This window comes from Taudactylus pleione, unplaced genomic scaffold (assembly GCF_031769625.1).
Source record: "Taudactylus pleione unplaced genomic scaffold, aTauple2 ptg000054l, whole genome shotgun sequence".
Lineage (NCBI taxonomy): Eukaryota > Metazoa > Chordata > Amphibia > Anura > Myobatrachidae > Taudactylus > Taudactylus pleione.
This window is the reverse complement of record NW_028284456.1, coordinates 11,969,116-11,986,134: the sequence shown is the minus strand read 5'-3', so window position 1 is coordinate 11,986,134 and position 17,019 is coordinate 11,969,116. Positions and strand designations below refer to the sequence as shown.

Here is a 17,019-nt window from a genome sequence, read left to right as displayed (position 1 = left end):
CTTGTATTCTCTCCCAGAGTTTCCATCATCCTGGTTTGTTCAGGGATTTCTGGGTTCTGTGACAGAGGACAGATAAAGGAGAAGGGAGCTGATGGCAATATTGATGGAGTGGAGTTGAGAGGAGGAGTGCTATGCCAATCAGGGGAGTGTCTGACCAATCTTAGTACAGTATTTGTTAAGAGATCTGTGATGCCTGAAACTCAGGGACAGTGTGAAGGTTTATCATCTGAAGATTTCTGTATTTGTGAACTTTGTGGGTCCCTAGTTTATGAAAAATGTATCCAATGGTGCCAGCCTAAATATAACCCATATTGGGGTGGGTATCCTTTAGAGGATTATCATAATCTGGTAGGCAAAGTTTTAAATCAAACTGATTGTGGGGTGTGCTCACATGTGCCTCAGGGACAGCATAATGTAGGGTTGGTGCCATTTCCATTGAATGTTTCAGAAGTTTTAGAATTGAAAAAAGGGAAAATGCTGGATGGAAAATTCCTCTCATCCAAGCCACCTCATTTTAAACTCCATCAATTCCAAGCAGGTAGATCACTTTTATGTTTGAACATAACCAACCCCAATAAACCAGGGAGTTGGGAAGTGATGGGGAATAACCAGACGATGACCTTCTCACTAAAAGCTGATATTAATCCAATGGATTATAAACTGTTACGCACAATTAGATCAAATGGGAGACACTTTACGTATCAGTATGCACTTAGTGATACTAAAGAAATGGTTGGTAGGGTACCAGAAGGGTATTGTGCCAAGATTATACAACCAGAGACATGTTTTGACCAGATGGGAGAACCTGAAGTAGGGTTATATGCAAGAGAAATGTGTTTAATGACTATGATGTTTCCAATCCCTTATGTTCTCCCCGACGATGTATATTTTATATGTGGAAGAAAAGTGTATAAGTGGCTCTCCCCGAGTTCAAAAGGTTATGTTATTTGGGAAGAATACTTCCAGAAATTATGACCCTTATACATGGTGAAATGCTTGGTATCCACAAAAACATCCCATCTCTATATCTTCTTACACATTATGAACATCATGACAAAAGAAAACTGATACCTGGTGACATACATGCAGCTACACAGTTGATTAGTGAGACAACTGGCTTTGAAGTGTTAGTAGTGCTAGATCCCACCAGGATCGCTCAGAATACTTTACATTTTAGATATATCCAATATCTTGCAAAATTACTAAATAATATCACCAAGATGTATGATGACACATTTAGGTATACAGGTAAAGAGTTACAAACCTATAAGAAAGAACTTGTGCAACATAGACTAGTGTTAAATTATTTAACAGCTGTCACAGGAGGGTATTGTGGCCACCCAGTTTGGTGTAAAGTGTTGTACGCACGTTACAAATAACACCAGGAATCCCAAGGAGGTGATAGACCAGAAGATGGACGAAATTCTGCATTTAAAATGGGAATTCTGAAAGAACCATAATGCTTCATTGACTGAAGTTGAGGAACAGGTAGAGGTGTGGTTCACATGGTTGAACCCTGTGAAATGGTTCTCCAGTCTAGGACAGTGGGTCCAGAAATTGGTTGCTACAGTGGGTAAACTTCTGATCCTCATAATCAATGTCATCTTAGTAATTGGCTTGTGTGTCAGATGTGTTCCTAATGTGTTGAAGTGCAGGAAACATACTAGTGCGAACCGAGTAATTGAGATGGTGGTGGTAAGTGATAGAGATATGGATACCAAGGTTAAGGTTACAACCCTGAATTAGAATGTACCCTATGATAATGTGACCTGGATTTGTGTGGTTGTGCATAAATATATCGTTGATGTTATTTTAAGTCATCTTAGGTAATGCAGTCCCAATCCCCCTTTCCAAACTTCCTTTATAGGCTAGATGAATTCTCACATACTGCCAATGGTCCCTTAAGGATCTGCAGATGGCGTATTAAGGGTTGTTTCACCCTCCTCGAGACGCATTATCTAATGGTTCAAATGACCAAACTGTGTCATACCATATATAACATTAAACAGTATATTCTCATGCATGGCTAAACAGATTCAACATAGGTTGTGATAGCGTTTGATTGGCTATCAAAGGGTGGACTTTCGAAGCCGGATGATTGGCTGAGACAGAATCTGTTTAAAATCAAGATCTGCAAGATGCCATTTTGCGACTGGTAACAAAATGGCCATTTTAGCTACAACTGAAAATAATCCTTACATTAAAATTTGTAGATTTGTCTGTAACAAATAATCAAGAATACACAAAAACACTGATATACTCAGACAGAGTGAATTTGAAAACAATTGTTAGGGATTTAAGCTATCATTAGCCATTGTAGGCATGGTATCTGATGGGGTTAAGCTAAATAAGCCATTGTCTTTAAGTCTGAGGCTTAAACAAATTAGCCTTACCTGTGTGATCTCATCAAGCCTCGTTTGATCACATGTGTAAACACATTGCCTGTCATTGTTCTAAGCCCAGCAATATCAAAACCAAGTAAAGCAGAGAAATATATATATATATATATATATATATATATACTGTATATATATTTATATATATATATATAATTAAAATCATGATAAATACATGCATGCACATAGACAATCACATGTGTATTCACAATGCGTGCAAATATACACACAATTACATGAAAAGGTTCCCCAGTAATAAAGGTTATTACCCGAAGTTTTATTTATATTTGCAATACTGTGAAATGTATGTTATATGATATTTATGGTTTAGTACATACTAAGTAGATCATGTTTGGTGCCATTCTGATCCGCTGTGTATTTGCAGATCTCCGGTTCTATCGGTGGGGAAATCGCTACAAGCATATGCGAGTTATGAACTATAGGGAATTAGGTGATAGAATGTACAATGTATGAAGTGTTCATTACTTAGTTATGCATCAGGAAAAAGTACACAAAGAGCCACTGGGAGGGTGAACTTCTCAAGTACAAACAGACCAATGAACTATGTCGTAAAAGGAGACCAAAGAAGTAGAACCAATGTGATGGTGCCAGTTCATGCCTATTGTATTGCTTATCTCTATTTGGGTACATAACCAGGCTCTCTGACCCTAGTTAGCTAGTCATATTTCTTGTTCCTGTGACGGAGGTTTCATGTTGATATCAGAATCTGGATTCAGAGTGCCTGCATATGTATCAATTGTACCATAGTTATTGTAACATTTGCACGTAGTGTCTAGATTATGTGCGATAATGTACCTTTTACTTTAATGCCTAAATAATAACTTTTTGTGCTTCGGAAACACAATCTGAGTCAGAAGGTATTTATTTCTGTGTGCGACTATTCACAATGCTAAATAGTGTCATTTAAGGTTTAGAGGTTATAGGCAGGATTCCTTAGAGGTTGTAGGCAGGATTGCATAGAGGTATTAAGTAGAAATTAACAGTAGGCAGGGTAACAGCTGACACAGGTACTCAGGCAAGGGAGAGGCAATAGGAGGAGGCAGGGGATTCCAGCAGGGTATGGAGCAGGTCAGGTAAAGCAGGCTTAGGCAGAGATCCAACAGGCAGGTGGACAAGCTCAGGAACTCTCTCTCAGCATGCACTGAGAAACATGTTGCACTGGCAATGAAAGGAAGCTCTGCACTCCTTTAAATACCTAGTGCCACACTGTGACAGGCTATAGAGAGCATGTCACACACCAGGATAGGGCAACTAGGTCACATGTCCAGAGGCAAGATGGCGGCACCCATGCCAGAACGGAACAGAAGCACCACCAGGCCTAACCAGACCAGAGTGACAGAATGCCCACACAGGACTACGCACAGCCAATGCACACTGCCAGACACTAGCACCACCGCCAAACACCCCTCGCCATAGCATCCTCACAGGTATTATCCATCATCCCCTATGCCGGGAAACCCTGGTCGTGACAGTGCCAATATGTGAATTTGACACAATACCAGTTACAGATGACATGCATGACATTTTGCTCGTTCTGTGGCAGCTGAGCACTTCAAAAAGCCTATACAGCTGGTGAGGTATTTTTTCTGTGGATAATACAACCCACCACTAAAATAAATCTTCATTGTGGCCACTTTGACCACTGTAACAAAGAGTGCCCAGAATGTTAAGATCTGAACTGTAAGAAAACGGTTTTGCTCAGTAGACATGAGGAATATACAGTAAGTTTTTGGTCAATTCTTCCTCCACATTACAGTACCTTTTGAATTTTAACACAGCTGTCCATTGCACTCTAAGGGGTAACTTGCTCATAAGACACTTAGGTCTTTTTGTTTTTTAAATTCACCGAGAATTTCATAGATTTAGACTTTTCCCACAAGATGAAGTTATCCTTGTTTCTGGAGATCAGACCAACAGCCATAAAAGCTGCAGATGGATGATCCTTAACACCAGTATCAGTAACCCACAAGAGGAGGACTGAAGAGTATTTATTTGAGTCAATAGGAGCTGATCTTAGTTAGGGCCATTAAGTCCCTAAAGAGCCAAATCATTCTGGATCACCACTGGTTCTATATGCACAGCATATTGATCTGTTGGAATGAGTCAATCAGTGAAAGTGAATGGACCACGACCCATGCTTTCACAAACTGAAAACAAGGATGTAATTCACCCCTGCACCTTATTTTCATAAGTTCAACATTGCTGAGGTCAGCAATGATGTGGAAACAATTAATTGCTGTCAATCATCATGGCTCTCAAGCACTAAATGGAACGCATTATCTGAAAGGGGTCAAATTGCTTCCAACTATTCTCATCAAGGGTGCCAAACTAAAAACAAAGGTTAAAAGGGCTTGGCATCCACGCTCACCATTCGTTGTATATATTGCATTGACTGTGTTTAATGTTGCAAGACAATTAGCATTCTCAGTGGATGTTAACATGTGGCTTTCCACATGCAACATCACTTTGAAGATGCCCTCAGTCCAAGTACATCAGTCCATAACCAATAAGCAGGTAGAAAATATCTGGTGATATACAGGTGATTGCTAATTTCTTCCTTTGTGGATTTACTCAGTTTTCATATCTTTATTCTAATCTAGTGGTGAATAACCTGATTCATAGATTAAAGATGGTTCCTCCACCTGCAGTAGAGGTACAGGGACATCTGGAATAGATTATCCTGTCAATCATTTACACAAGAAGTTCCAGGAGAGGTTTCTGGTTCAAAAGAAGATCTTTTTCTTAAACCTCTTGTATTAAGTCAAAGAGGGGCCTGTCCAGGAGAGTTAACATTCTATGAGGAGCAGTTACCAGTTTGAAGGTGAACTGGAGAGAAGAGAAGGTCAAAAGAAAAAAGTAGAAGTAGGGATGGCAGACTTTGATGAAAAGGTATGTTGTCAGTGATGCAACACATTTAAATATTTTCATTGCAACATGAAGTCTTGTTTTTGCATTTGGGCACAGAATCACAAAAATTACTGTATCTGCAGTAGCTCATTTTCTGCAATCTACCCATCTTAACACACTAATACCCCTTTTCCACCAAAAACCTGGGTCCAACCTGGATTTTTGGACATGGTTCAAACCCAGGTCAGACCCTATTTACATTGCACATTCGATCTGGGTTATTCCTAGGTCAGCCCCGTTCACACCGAACCTGGGTCTGCACTGCTAAAATTGTAAGGTTATAAAAAGTGGGAGGTGACTCCTCCACAACCACCAATCGGCTCATTTTAGGCATGATCTAGTTTGTATAACACGGGTCGCGCTGTTTAAACTGCACCATTATCCGGGTCCATTCAGGGTCTGACCCTGGTAGCTATCTGGGTTGGATTCCCAGGTCACTTGACATGGGTTATTTTTCAGGCACCCTTTTTCACTGAGCCATGACCCGAGTAGACCCATCAATAACCCAGGTTATTGCAGCAGTGGAAAAGGGTATTATTCAGGTGCTTACCCACAAATTGTAAATAATTGGCATTTTCCTTATGTGCTCACAGTTTTCATGCCTTGTAAATGACTCTAAAGATTGAGAGGTGAATAGGTTGAGACAAAAAGCTGAGGTTATGCTTTTGCATTCTACAGAAGCAGATTATTTTTTTTAGACAGTAACATTGAAATATTTCACAAAAAGGTTAAACGTATTGTACAAGTAAGTTAATATTTAGCATATTGCATTTTCATTCTGAACATGATTTATGAGGAAAAAACACATTAAAACAATCACATTACACAGGCCATTTGGTGAATATTCTTCCTCTACATTAATTGTAAAACAAGTCCAAAAATCAAATTTACATGTCTGCACATTTTGAAACAATGTAAAAATTAAGAAACATTTAAGCATTAAATAGGTAATTCAATTATTGATTGTGGTCAATCACAAAACAATCTGTTCTCATTAACTTTGATAAAAGTTTACTGATTGCATCTCAATTGTCAATTTCAGAACATTTTAACTTACCCTTTACATGTAAAGCAACATTTATTATAAGCCAGGCAAAAATACAATAGCTTTATGATTTAAATTTTCTTTTCTTTTCTTTTCAGTGATTTTAGAGAAGGATAAAATATAAACAAAATAAGTGTTATATTCTGATACATTGATTAGGTGCAGACAATGGTGCTAAAAAAAGATATGATACTGGTTAGACCGAAGTAACTGTCAAGCAGTGGCATAACTAGGGTATTTGGAGCACAGGGCAAATTTAAAAATCGCCTAAGGCGCATGCAGCAAAAATTGGGCTTGGTCACTTAAAAATGGGGTGTGTCAACATGATACACACGCCTTTGTCGTCACTCTAGTCTGAACATTCCTTTCCATATGCACCTTAACCCCAATAGTACCCCTTATACAGTACCCCCAGTATGCAATGTCCACAGTTGTGGTCCCTCTTATGCAGGCCCATAGTAGTGCCCCTTATACAGTACCCCCAGTAGTAGTCCCCCTTATGCAGACTCCCATTAGTTCTCCTTATTCAGTACTCCCAGTATGCAATGCCCCCAATAGTGGTCCCCCTTACGCAGCTCCTCATTAGTTCCCCTTATTCACTACCCCAAGTAGTGATCCCCCTTATGCAGTGCCCCTTATATAGTGTCTCCAGTAGCAGTCCCCCCAGTAGTGGTACTCCCTTATGCAGTGCCCTTTATATAGTGTCCCCAGTAGTAGTCCCCCCTATGCAGTGCCCCCAGTAGTGGTACCCCCCATGCAGTGCCCTTTATATAGTGCCCAAAGTAGTAGTCCTCCCCTCATACAGTGCCACCAGTAGTTGTACCCCTAATACAGTGCCCCCTGTAATGGTCCTCACTATTTAGTGCCCCCAGTAGTGGTCCCCCCAGTGCAGTGCCCCTAGTAGTAAGCCCCTTATATAGTGTAGTTTCCCCACCAGTAGTTGTCCCCAGTAGTTTCCCCCTCCCGCTGCAGTGCCCCAGTAGTAGCTCCCCCCAGTTGTAGTCCCCAGTATTGCTCCACCCCAGTAATAGTGCCCCTAGTAGTAGTCCACTAGAAGAAAGCCCCTTATATAGTGTCCCAAGTAGTAGTCTCCCTTGTGCCCCTAGTAGTAAGCACCTTATATAGTGCCCCCAGTAGTAGTATCCCCCCAGTTGTAGTCCCCAGTAGTGCTTCACCCCCAGTAGAGGTCCCCCAGTAATGGTGCCCCCAGTAGTACCCCCACCCCGTAGTGCAGACACACAAGCAAAAAAAATAAAAACAAACAAACTTTCCTTGAATCCACGCTCTGGCTCCGGCCACTGCTCCCGCCACCGCAAGTCAGTCCTCCTGGGCTGGTGCGCTCTGCATTATGGGAGAGATGTCATGACATCTCTCCCATTACTCACTGCAGGAGCCAGAAGGCGGAGCTCATGAGCTCCAGCCCTGCTCTTGCAGTGGGTGCTGCAGCAGTCAATGAGAGTCTGTCTGACTCTTGTTGACTGCTGGTTAACACACACATCGCCGCCACATGGCGGTGATGTGTGTGCAGCAGCAGCAGCAGCCAATGAGAGTCTGTCTGACTATCATTGGCTGCTGGTTAACACACACATCACTGCCGCACTAGCAGCTATGTGTGTGTAAAAATGCACAGTGTGAGCCTGCCTCCCACCCTCCTCCTGGCACTATTGGGTAAGCACTTAGGGGGAGGGAAGGGGCTCGGCTGTGCAGCACAGGACCGGAGATGGGGGCGCAGGGAAGCCTAGCGCCGGCCCTGTGTAAATGTGTAGCGCTGACTGCACACACTGCGGTCGGTGCTACACTGCCTAACTATGATGGGCTGGACCATGGCCGGCAGCGCCCCCCCCCATACTGCCTGTCCTATGGTGCCCAGGGCATGTTCCCCACTCACCCTGCCCTAGTTACAGCACTGCTGTCAAGCTATCACCAACAACCATCTCCATCAATGACTGAGTACAGTACTTGGCTTGTGATCAGCAAGGAGTTAGCTCAGTCATAGCAAATAATCTATGACCTTAGGAGCTTATTCAGGGATAAATTTAAAATGTGATCAAGCTTGTTTTAAATGGATAGTCTTCTGATCCACTGCATCTGAATCAATGATCCTGATTCATGCACACACCTGCTGCTCAAATGAGCTTGGTAGAAAACGTGGATCAGCCCCTAAAACATGACCTGAGCCTTTGCTCATAATTGTTAATCCTATTCATTTATTTTACAATGCTTTAATAAGTAAACACACCACTTTCATGGAAAATATCCAGCTGTCTCACAGATGCACACCAATATATAAACCAGCAAATTATTATTTTACCTACACATAAAATCCATGCCCTAATGTGACCACATACAGCTGTTTTCTTTATGAGATTTTATTTTTTTTATCTCTAAAAATTGGGGCGTTCTCAAGTGGGTCACAAAAACGTAGGTTGTTTAAAAAGAAGCAAAAAAGTAATAGTATAAGGTTAATAGCAGTATGTCATAAGAATGCAGGCATCTTGAACTAGACAATCATCCATGTTTCTCATAATGTAATATTAGATTGTAATTACTTATTTAGTTATTTTATATTGAGGTGGTCACCTAGTGTATTATATACTGTCATGAATTCTAGCTATACAGGTAGAAGTCTGTTAACTATAAAGAAATTACAGGAAAACTAATTTGGGGATGGTAAATAATAGAATTGAAAATCATTTTAAATCAAACTGTAGGTAACATTTGTTACATAGAAAAATGGATTTAGAATAACACTGTAACACAGGTCAGGGAGAAACCAAATACTTAAGCATTGATCACAACAGAAAATAGGTATTTGTTGACACAGACAAGTAATAAGGTGATCACCAGTGATTCAGAGTAGTAAGGAAGTCAGCCGAACATCCACTTACGTCTATATGGATGTTTCTGGGATGCCATGGGGTGTTGACACTTAGAAAAAGATTGCCGAGGGTCTGTCATTTGAGTGCAGATGGAATTGCAGCCTACAGTATTCCAAACTAAGTATACACAAATATCTGTCGATTTCAGACAGATATTTTACAACAAGGATAGGGCTGGTACAAATGCGAGCTGATACTGATGACAGAGGCTGTATGGTAGCAATGCATCACATAGAAGCGGGTGAATATAGGTGGAAATCTACAGCTATTTTCATGTATGCAATGCGGAACCAGATACTGTCATTTTATGTGCGACTCAATCTGCCACTTAATGTAAACAGGGAAATTCAAATGTCTTACATATCCGTGTTCACTAATTCAATAAAAAAAAATATTATTGTATTGTATTGCATTGTAAAAAACATTATTTAAATAGTATATAAAAATAAAAACATAAAATACTATTGTAACATGAACTGTGAATGTAAACCATCTACTTTGAACCACAAAAACAAATGTTTGTGACAATCAATTAATTTTAAAATTGGCTCAGTTTATAGCTAGTGTACCATTTGTCTTCAAAATGTATAAACATGTATATGTACTAGTTAGTTTAAATAGTTTCAGACACTTTGGCAAAAATAAAAATATATCTCTTCAAATGCACTAACAATCCCCATTGTAAAAATCATTAAAAAGTAAGTGTATGTATGACCATGAACCCATGCTGATTTAGATGGCTTATGTAAAGCTGGACATACTGTAAATACTGACTGTACATTTGTTTTATTTGTGTAAGATATGTAATTTCTTACTGCGTATGCATACAAAAAATATCCACATGCAGATTTTGGAGAATCTTACACTTATTTTCATTATAATTGGAGAGGAAAATGCTGCATGGAAGCATCAGTCGAGTCTAGTAAGGGTTTGTTCACATACTGTAATTTCACATCTGAACTACTGTAGGACACAGATATACCTCTCTGAAGTGCTAGTGACACTATACACAATTTTGACCTTAATATCACTAGCTAGATGCTTCTGATTGGCAGATTGACCCTTCAACTGATAGTACTTAATTAATTTGAGATGTCACTGTTGTAATTTTGCATTGCTTAATTAATATTTCCATTTGGACGACAGCTGGAAAGAAAATTTCCATTTCTTTATAAAAGAGGAAAACAACAGATGGTTGTATTTAATTTGCAATTGTATGTTTTATATTTGTTTATATGTAATTAATGACTATTTATTTGTTACTACACAGACACTAAATTATTATTATATGTATAAATAGGATAATATAACTTTCACAATTTCTACTATTAACACCATCTGAGACCTACATTTCTCAGAATACCTTTAAACAACAAAGTCATACTCATAGGTTTATCTTTTTGTTTGGACCCACATCTGCTCTCTAGCATATATCACCACTGCTATAGCGGTGGTGGGCAATAGTGCTACCATCCGCTGGTGTATTTACCGCTTTCACAACTGGTGCACAACAGCACCCATCAACACCCTAAGCTCCAGGCTGCTCTCATATATCTACATACTACTGTTACACCTGTGTCTTATGCTACTTGTTGTTCTACCTGATTCAATATAGCTAAGAACTGGCTAAGCTGTACCATGTGTGGACTAACCACCACCAGCACCAAAAACTTTGTTACATATTCAATACCACATATACCTTGGCCAATTAAATTGTATCCTGGATTAGCAATCTGTCTGGAGGACTACTGTACCCAGCACATCTTCTTGCACATCACAATCTGCTGACAGGTCACAGGCTCAAAGTCCAGATCTGCAGCATCCTGTTAATTCTATACTCTGATTGTGAAAGAAGAACTGCACTTTTTTGGTTAGATGTATTTGCTGCTCCTCATGTAGCTTAGTACTTATGAGCAATATGAGCAACTAGGAGCGCTTGTAATTATGGTGTGTTTGTTGTTAATTTTTTTTAAATTGTTTTATAAGTATGTGTTGTTAATTTCTTGACATGCAATACTTTACAAAGATAATAAAAGCAGTGGTTGGTTGCGACGTGTTTCGCACGTGGTGGTACTTGCTATCCTTGACAAAGTACCACCACACACAAAAAGCATTGAAACAAGCTGACGGGGACCAGAAGTTCTGGAGCAAGTGATGTCAGTGGGCAACGTCAGCGCAAGCAGTCACAAGCAACACACCAGGTAGAAGCTGCCTCTAGGCACCAGAAAGACAAGGTAGGACAGTTAGGGACAGCTAGTTTTAGCCCTCTGAACATTAGTCTTCCATGAATAGGCACCAAGAAGCTCATGCCCTCACCGCAAAGAAAACCCCAACCAAGAACCCACATGGTCTTAAAAGACTATAAATATTGAACATTTTTCAGCACAATATGCCATTTGTTGTTTACATTGTTTTTAATTATTTTTATTGTTTTAATTATTTTACATTTTAATTTATTTATATAATTTTTACAACTGCTGCTTTTTATTATCTTTGTAAAGTATTGCATATAAAGAAATTAACCACACATACTTATAAACATTTTAAAAAGAATTAAGAACATACTCACCATAATTACAAGTGCTCTTATTTGCTCATTTTAATTCTATATTCTGCCAATAGGTTGTGGGGTCAGAGTGTTGTCTCAGATTACTCAGCTAATATAAATCTGATTATGAAAAGAACACTCCAAACTTCTTCCGCACAGTACTTTTTTACTGTTGGCATAACATTGCATAGATAGGCAACAGTCTATACCAGAACACTGTGGGTTCAGTAGTTCTAGAGCAGTACAGGGCTCTCACACACAAGGGAACACACAAGGACACACAGTGAGCTGCCGCATAAGGCTTCTGCACAATGTTCCCTCCAACACGGCCTTCCACTCTGGGTGTAACATCCCTTCTTGCTGGGGACACTCAAAATCTTCACACTATTGTTACTAGGACATTACATTGTGCCTATGCAGTGCTCCCCTCTCACCGAGGGGAAACTTTTTAAGGGGTCTACCAATACAAGGAACGATCTTAATGGGAGGCTTCTAAGTATTCCACATAACCTGGTGTTGTTTCTTCTGGACTTCCCCATAAGGGGGATCATCCTATTGTTGAACTTGGAATACTGCTTGGGGTCTCCTCTCCTGATGCAGGGTATTTTAAACATCAAATAAAGCCTTTGCTTTAAGATCAGCATTCCTCCGTTTACCTATTGCAGAAGGGGGCATCTTAGAGTGGCTCCTTGCTTCCTTCCAGGGGCTCCTCCTCCTCTACACACAATAGGGGTAACTGCCAGAAGTGTTTTTTGCTAAAGGGGGACTCTCCCATCTTCTCCATCAACAGAAACATTTCCATAAGAATATTTATTAATGTTGGCTTCTGTCCATGCACCACCCAAACATTTGGGAACAGCGGGTCCTACTTCCCCCATCTTATGGTACCAGCACAATATGCCCAATACAGCTAAAATGTAAGAGACCCAAACCTAATTGTTTGAGGTCGTCATGTTATCCCCAATAGCTGAAGTCAGGATGTGGCCATTCTCCCTTAAAGAGACACTGCTAGACCATGTCACTGCACCCTCCTCAGTAGTAGGCATGTCCACTATGCCGGACTAAACCTACACACATACAAATTCAGTAAATTCAAAAAGACTTGTGGATCCCATAGTCTCCATGTTTTCTTCTGACAATGTGACAGACAAGGTGGTTTTCAATGTTAGCTGTATCTGAAATGTAAATTTTTATGAATCCTGTTGGATGAATTCTTGTTTGGAGACTATGATACAGGGCATACTCATATTATATTGGGGTCACTTGAATGAAAACTTATTACATTTCCTGGTATATTGCAATGTTATGACATTTCAGTTCAGGAAGACATGGCACTTTTTCAATTTAAGATTTTTCTATGGATTTTGTGAAATAAAAAAAAACTATGATACAAAAAACAAGCAATCAGATCACATCTGTCTGCTTGCAGAATCAAAATAGTGTTTAGAGTAGGCTAGTCAACTTATCCCTTTAATAAGGCACACGTGAATTACACAGATCTGCTTGAAGAAGGAACACACAACCATCTACTGTATATCATGAAAGTACTTGTTACTTCTGGTATACAAAGGTATAGGTCTATGAATTATATAAAGGCACAAGTATTTTATTCAACTTTTGCTATAACTTTTTGGCATGGTTTCTGCATCTCTTTACTTTGTCTCAAGGTTCCTACTAGTTATTTATTTTTGCTTCTTGCCTGTCAAATTTTCTATTTTCAGTTCCTGCCTCTTATGTATCTGTTCTATGGTCTTTGCCCGTCTAGTAAAATTCCCACCTTATTATCTTTGGTTCCTGCTTCTCATCTTTCAGTTTTAAATACCCACTGTCTCTTTCTCTGCTAAAACACAATATATTTACTGAAATACTGAATATGTTGCTTACCTTATAATAATCAAAGGGATGAAATACACCAGCAAGGCCACAATTGTCATATATGGTTTCCAGTAAGAGTCATCAGGCCAAAGAGCCCAACATTGAATCTCTCCGTTTGGAAGTTTAGTTTTTCCAAAAATAATCAAGGTAGGAATTGAAAACAAGAAAGAGAGGGTCCATGCTACTGCAATCAGCACTTTAGCTTGTCTCTCTGTGGGGAAATAAAATAAGCAGATATATTAGCTAGCATGCATCAAGTAATCTGTGAGATTTAATATATCAACTAAAAGACACTTGAATTCTTGTTGGTCAGAATACAATATGTGTACTTACAGGTAAATGTCATGTGTGAACACTGAAAATCATTTTTATTTTAGTGTGAAGTATATAATTTTTGGAAATATGTATTACAGTATTTACATTCATGAGGAATTTATAGATGTCAACATTTTCTGCAAAAATCTATCTACAACTGACATTTTTTTTTTACTTGAATGGACAAATTGTATTCAGTAGAAATTTTAGCTGGGTAGGTACCCCAGACAGGAGTCTGTCTGAGGGCCTGGGCCTATCATTGAGAAACAGTCAACCCCAAAGAAAGGCCACAACCACTTAAATAGTGCAGTAAGTACAGAGGGTCCCCACACACGTGCCTCTGTCCCCCTGGGCCACTGATCAGAGGTTAAAATATTTAATCTGTGTACCTCATTTGAAATGCTGTCTGAAATCTGGGCAGATTTGTGCATTCTATCTAAACATGGGCTAGAATCGCTTACAGTACATGCCACATATTGAGTATATAGACAAAAATAAGGTTTGAGTTGCAGATGATACATTAAAATTAACTTCCAGGGGTGGAGAATGCATATTTCAGCCATGTAGACTCTTTCAATCTACTTTTCAATGGTGCCCTGGAGGTGCATCCTTGAATTGTGAATCTGGAGTTATCCTATTCTTTTAATTAAATCATATGAGCATATGTTATTTTTATTGACCTGTACTGATGTGTCCTCATACACCTATGCATTTTGCTCCATATGGCACTAAAGACCTAGCTCAACATAGACACTCTGTCATAGGTATCGATTCCTGTGCTTTAGTACGTTTCCCCAAATATTGCATCTTAATACGCTAATAATGTACCATGTAACTAGTAGTATACTAGAGTAAGTGCTTAGGATTGGTATTTTGTGTCTCAAAGGAATTGGTATAAAGTAGGAGATTATAATGCATAATTTAAGAAATATCTGCCTGGTGCTTCTACCCTGCCACACAGGGTAATTTGGTGCAATATGATAGGTGTATGTGGAAATATCTGTTTTATCCTTTTTCTACTTCCAGATGGTACCATTGAACCAATTGAAAAGTGCACACATGAATGTCCTTTATGTGTCGATGCAACTGAACTTCTGTAGACACATGGATATGCAAAGGAATACTAGTGTATGGTAAATAAAATATGGTTCATGTTATTGGCACCATACTTTATGTCAAATTGCGGTGTTTCTCAAACTCGGTCCTCAGGACCCCACACAGGTCATATTTTCCAATTAACATAGCAGGTTCTTAGGTGTATTCATCACTCACTGACACAATTTAAAAAATACACAGGTGAGCTAATTAATTTACTTGTGATTCTGTGAGGAGACATGGAAAACATGCACTGTTTGGGGCCCTGAGAACTGAGTTTGAGAATCTCTGTCCTACTGTACCAACAGCATAGACAATTATAAGTTTCATGATATATGCCCACTACCCTGTATAGCAAAAGTTACTTCATGGTCATGTAATAGGAACAGCATTTGCCAAATGCACTGCCAAAGAGCAGCAACCATGCCTCTTCTCAATTGAGACCTTAAATACAGTATACTTAGGGGTAAATTTAATAAAGTGTGGTTTTACAAAAGTGGAGGTATTGATAATAGCAAGCAATCACATTGTAGCTACCATTTATGTGGTACTGTACATTCTAGAATCTCTTTAAATGCAGTTTGCAGTATTTTATCATCACACTGTGCATTCCCTTCACACACTGGAGCATAAGCTGTATACAGTATTTTGTACAAAATCTCTACATTTGTACTTTGCTATGTAAAATGTCTCCTGTGGAAGAACCAAAATGTATTCTACAGTATAAAAAATATACATGTACACTACATTACAGAACATGAATAAATGTAATATTAACTAAGAAAATTACAAAAAAAATTGCTAATAGGTAAAAATCATAATTTTTTATTAAATTAATATCACGTTATCCTTGTATTTTGTGCTAGCAATTCAGTAATGTTGTTTTGCTATTGTACTAATTCATTTAATTTTTGCATGTGAATAAAGAGAAAACAGTTGCACACACCTATAACTGGATTTACAATGTAGAACAATCCAATGAAGTGATATTCATGAAAAGTGTATCTGTGGTCTTGTGCAATGTTGCCAAATCCATCCCTTTAATAAGCAACACATGAATTACAGGTTCTGGGGATGACTGATTTCTAGGGATATACTAACTATAGCCTATAGTAGGATGTAGTTAAAAGAACCTACGATCAGGATGCTGGCTGATGAAATCTTGGTGCCGGAATCCCGAACTGTGGTCAGAAGACTGGCGCCGGAAGTGGTGTGGCGTGCCAATGCCGGGATCCAGACAGTCGGAATCTCTTTTGTAAGTACAGTGGGCGCCCTTAGCTGTTAGCTACCTAGGGGAGGGTTAGGTAGGGTTAGGTAGGGTTAGGCTGTGGGATGGAAGAGGTTAGGGTTAGGCTGCGGGAAGGGGGGTTAGGCACTACTGGGGTGGGGGTTAGACACTAAGGGGAAGGGTTAGGTTTAGGCACTAAGGGAGGAAGGTTAGGTTTAGGCACTAACTGCAAGGGTTAGGGGGCGGGGTAGGGAGGATCAGGGTAGAGAAAAGGAGGGTTAGGTGGAGAGGGATAGCATACTTACTTATGCCCTGTCCGGATTCACAGCATCGGGATGCCACTGTTGGTGTTTTGACAGCCAGCATCCCGAGTGCCAGGATTCCATTCCAAACCCCCTATAGTTAGTATACCCCTAGAAGTCATCCACAGAACCTGTGTAATTCATGTGTTGCTTATTAAAGGAACGGATTTGGCAACCTGTCTTGGTCTTTGGGTGTCTTTTTGTATGACTATCCTTTAGGAATAAAATACACATTTCCCAAACCATGTCCAAAGCATTCCATGAAACTCCATTTATTTTGTTTTATTTACAAGCTGGTCAAGCATCATTCGTGATCTATTTTTAACATACTGGGACATATTTATTGCCTCAGGTACATGATTTTAACTATTCAATTAGCCATGAGCATTTTAGTCACAGTAATTTCTA

The 17,019-nt window shown here is 39.4% G+C and overlaps 1 protein-coding gene across 1 annotated transcript in view; it reads right to left on the bottom strand.

Moving 5' to 3' along the window:
- The window catches only part of NPSR1 (neuropeptide S receptor 1), a 471,103-nt gene that overhangs the window by 184,689 nt on the left and 269,395 nt on the right, over window positions 1-17,019 (bottom strand). The window contains exon 5 of the mRNA XM_088464420.1: window positions 13,681-13,882. Coding sequence (XP_088320546.1) covers window positions 13,681-13,882 — 202 coding nt within the window. The remainder of the gene's footprint in view (window positions 1-13,680; window positions 13,883-17,019) is intronic.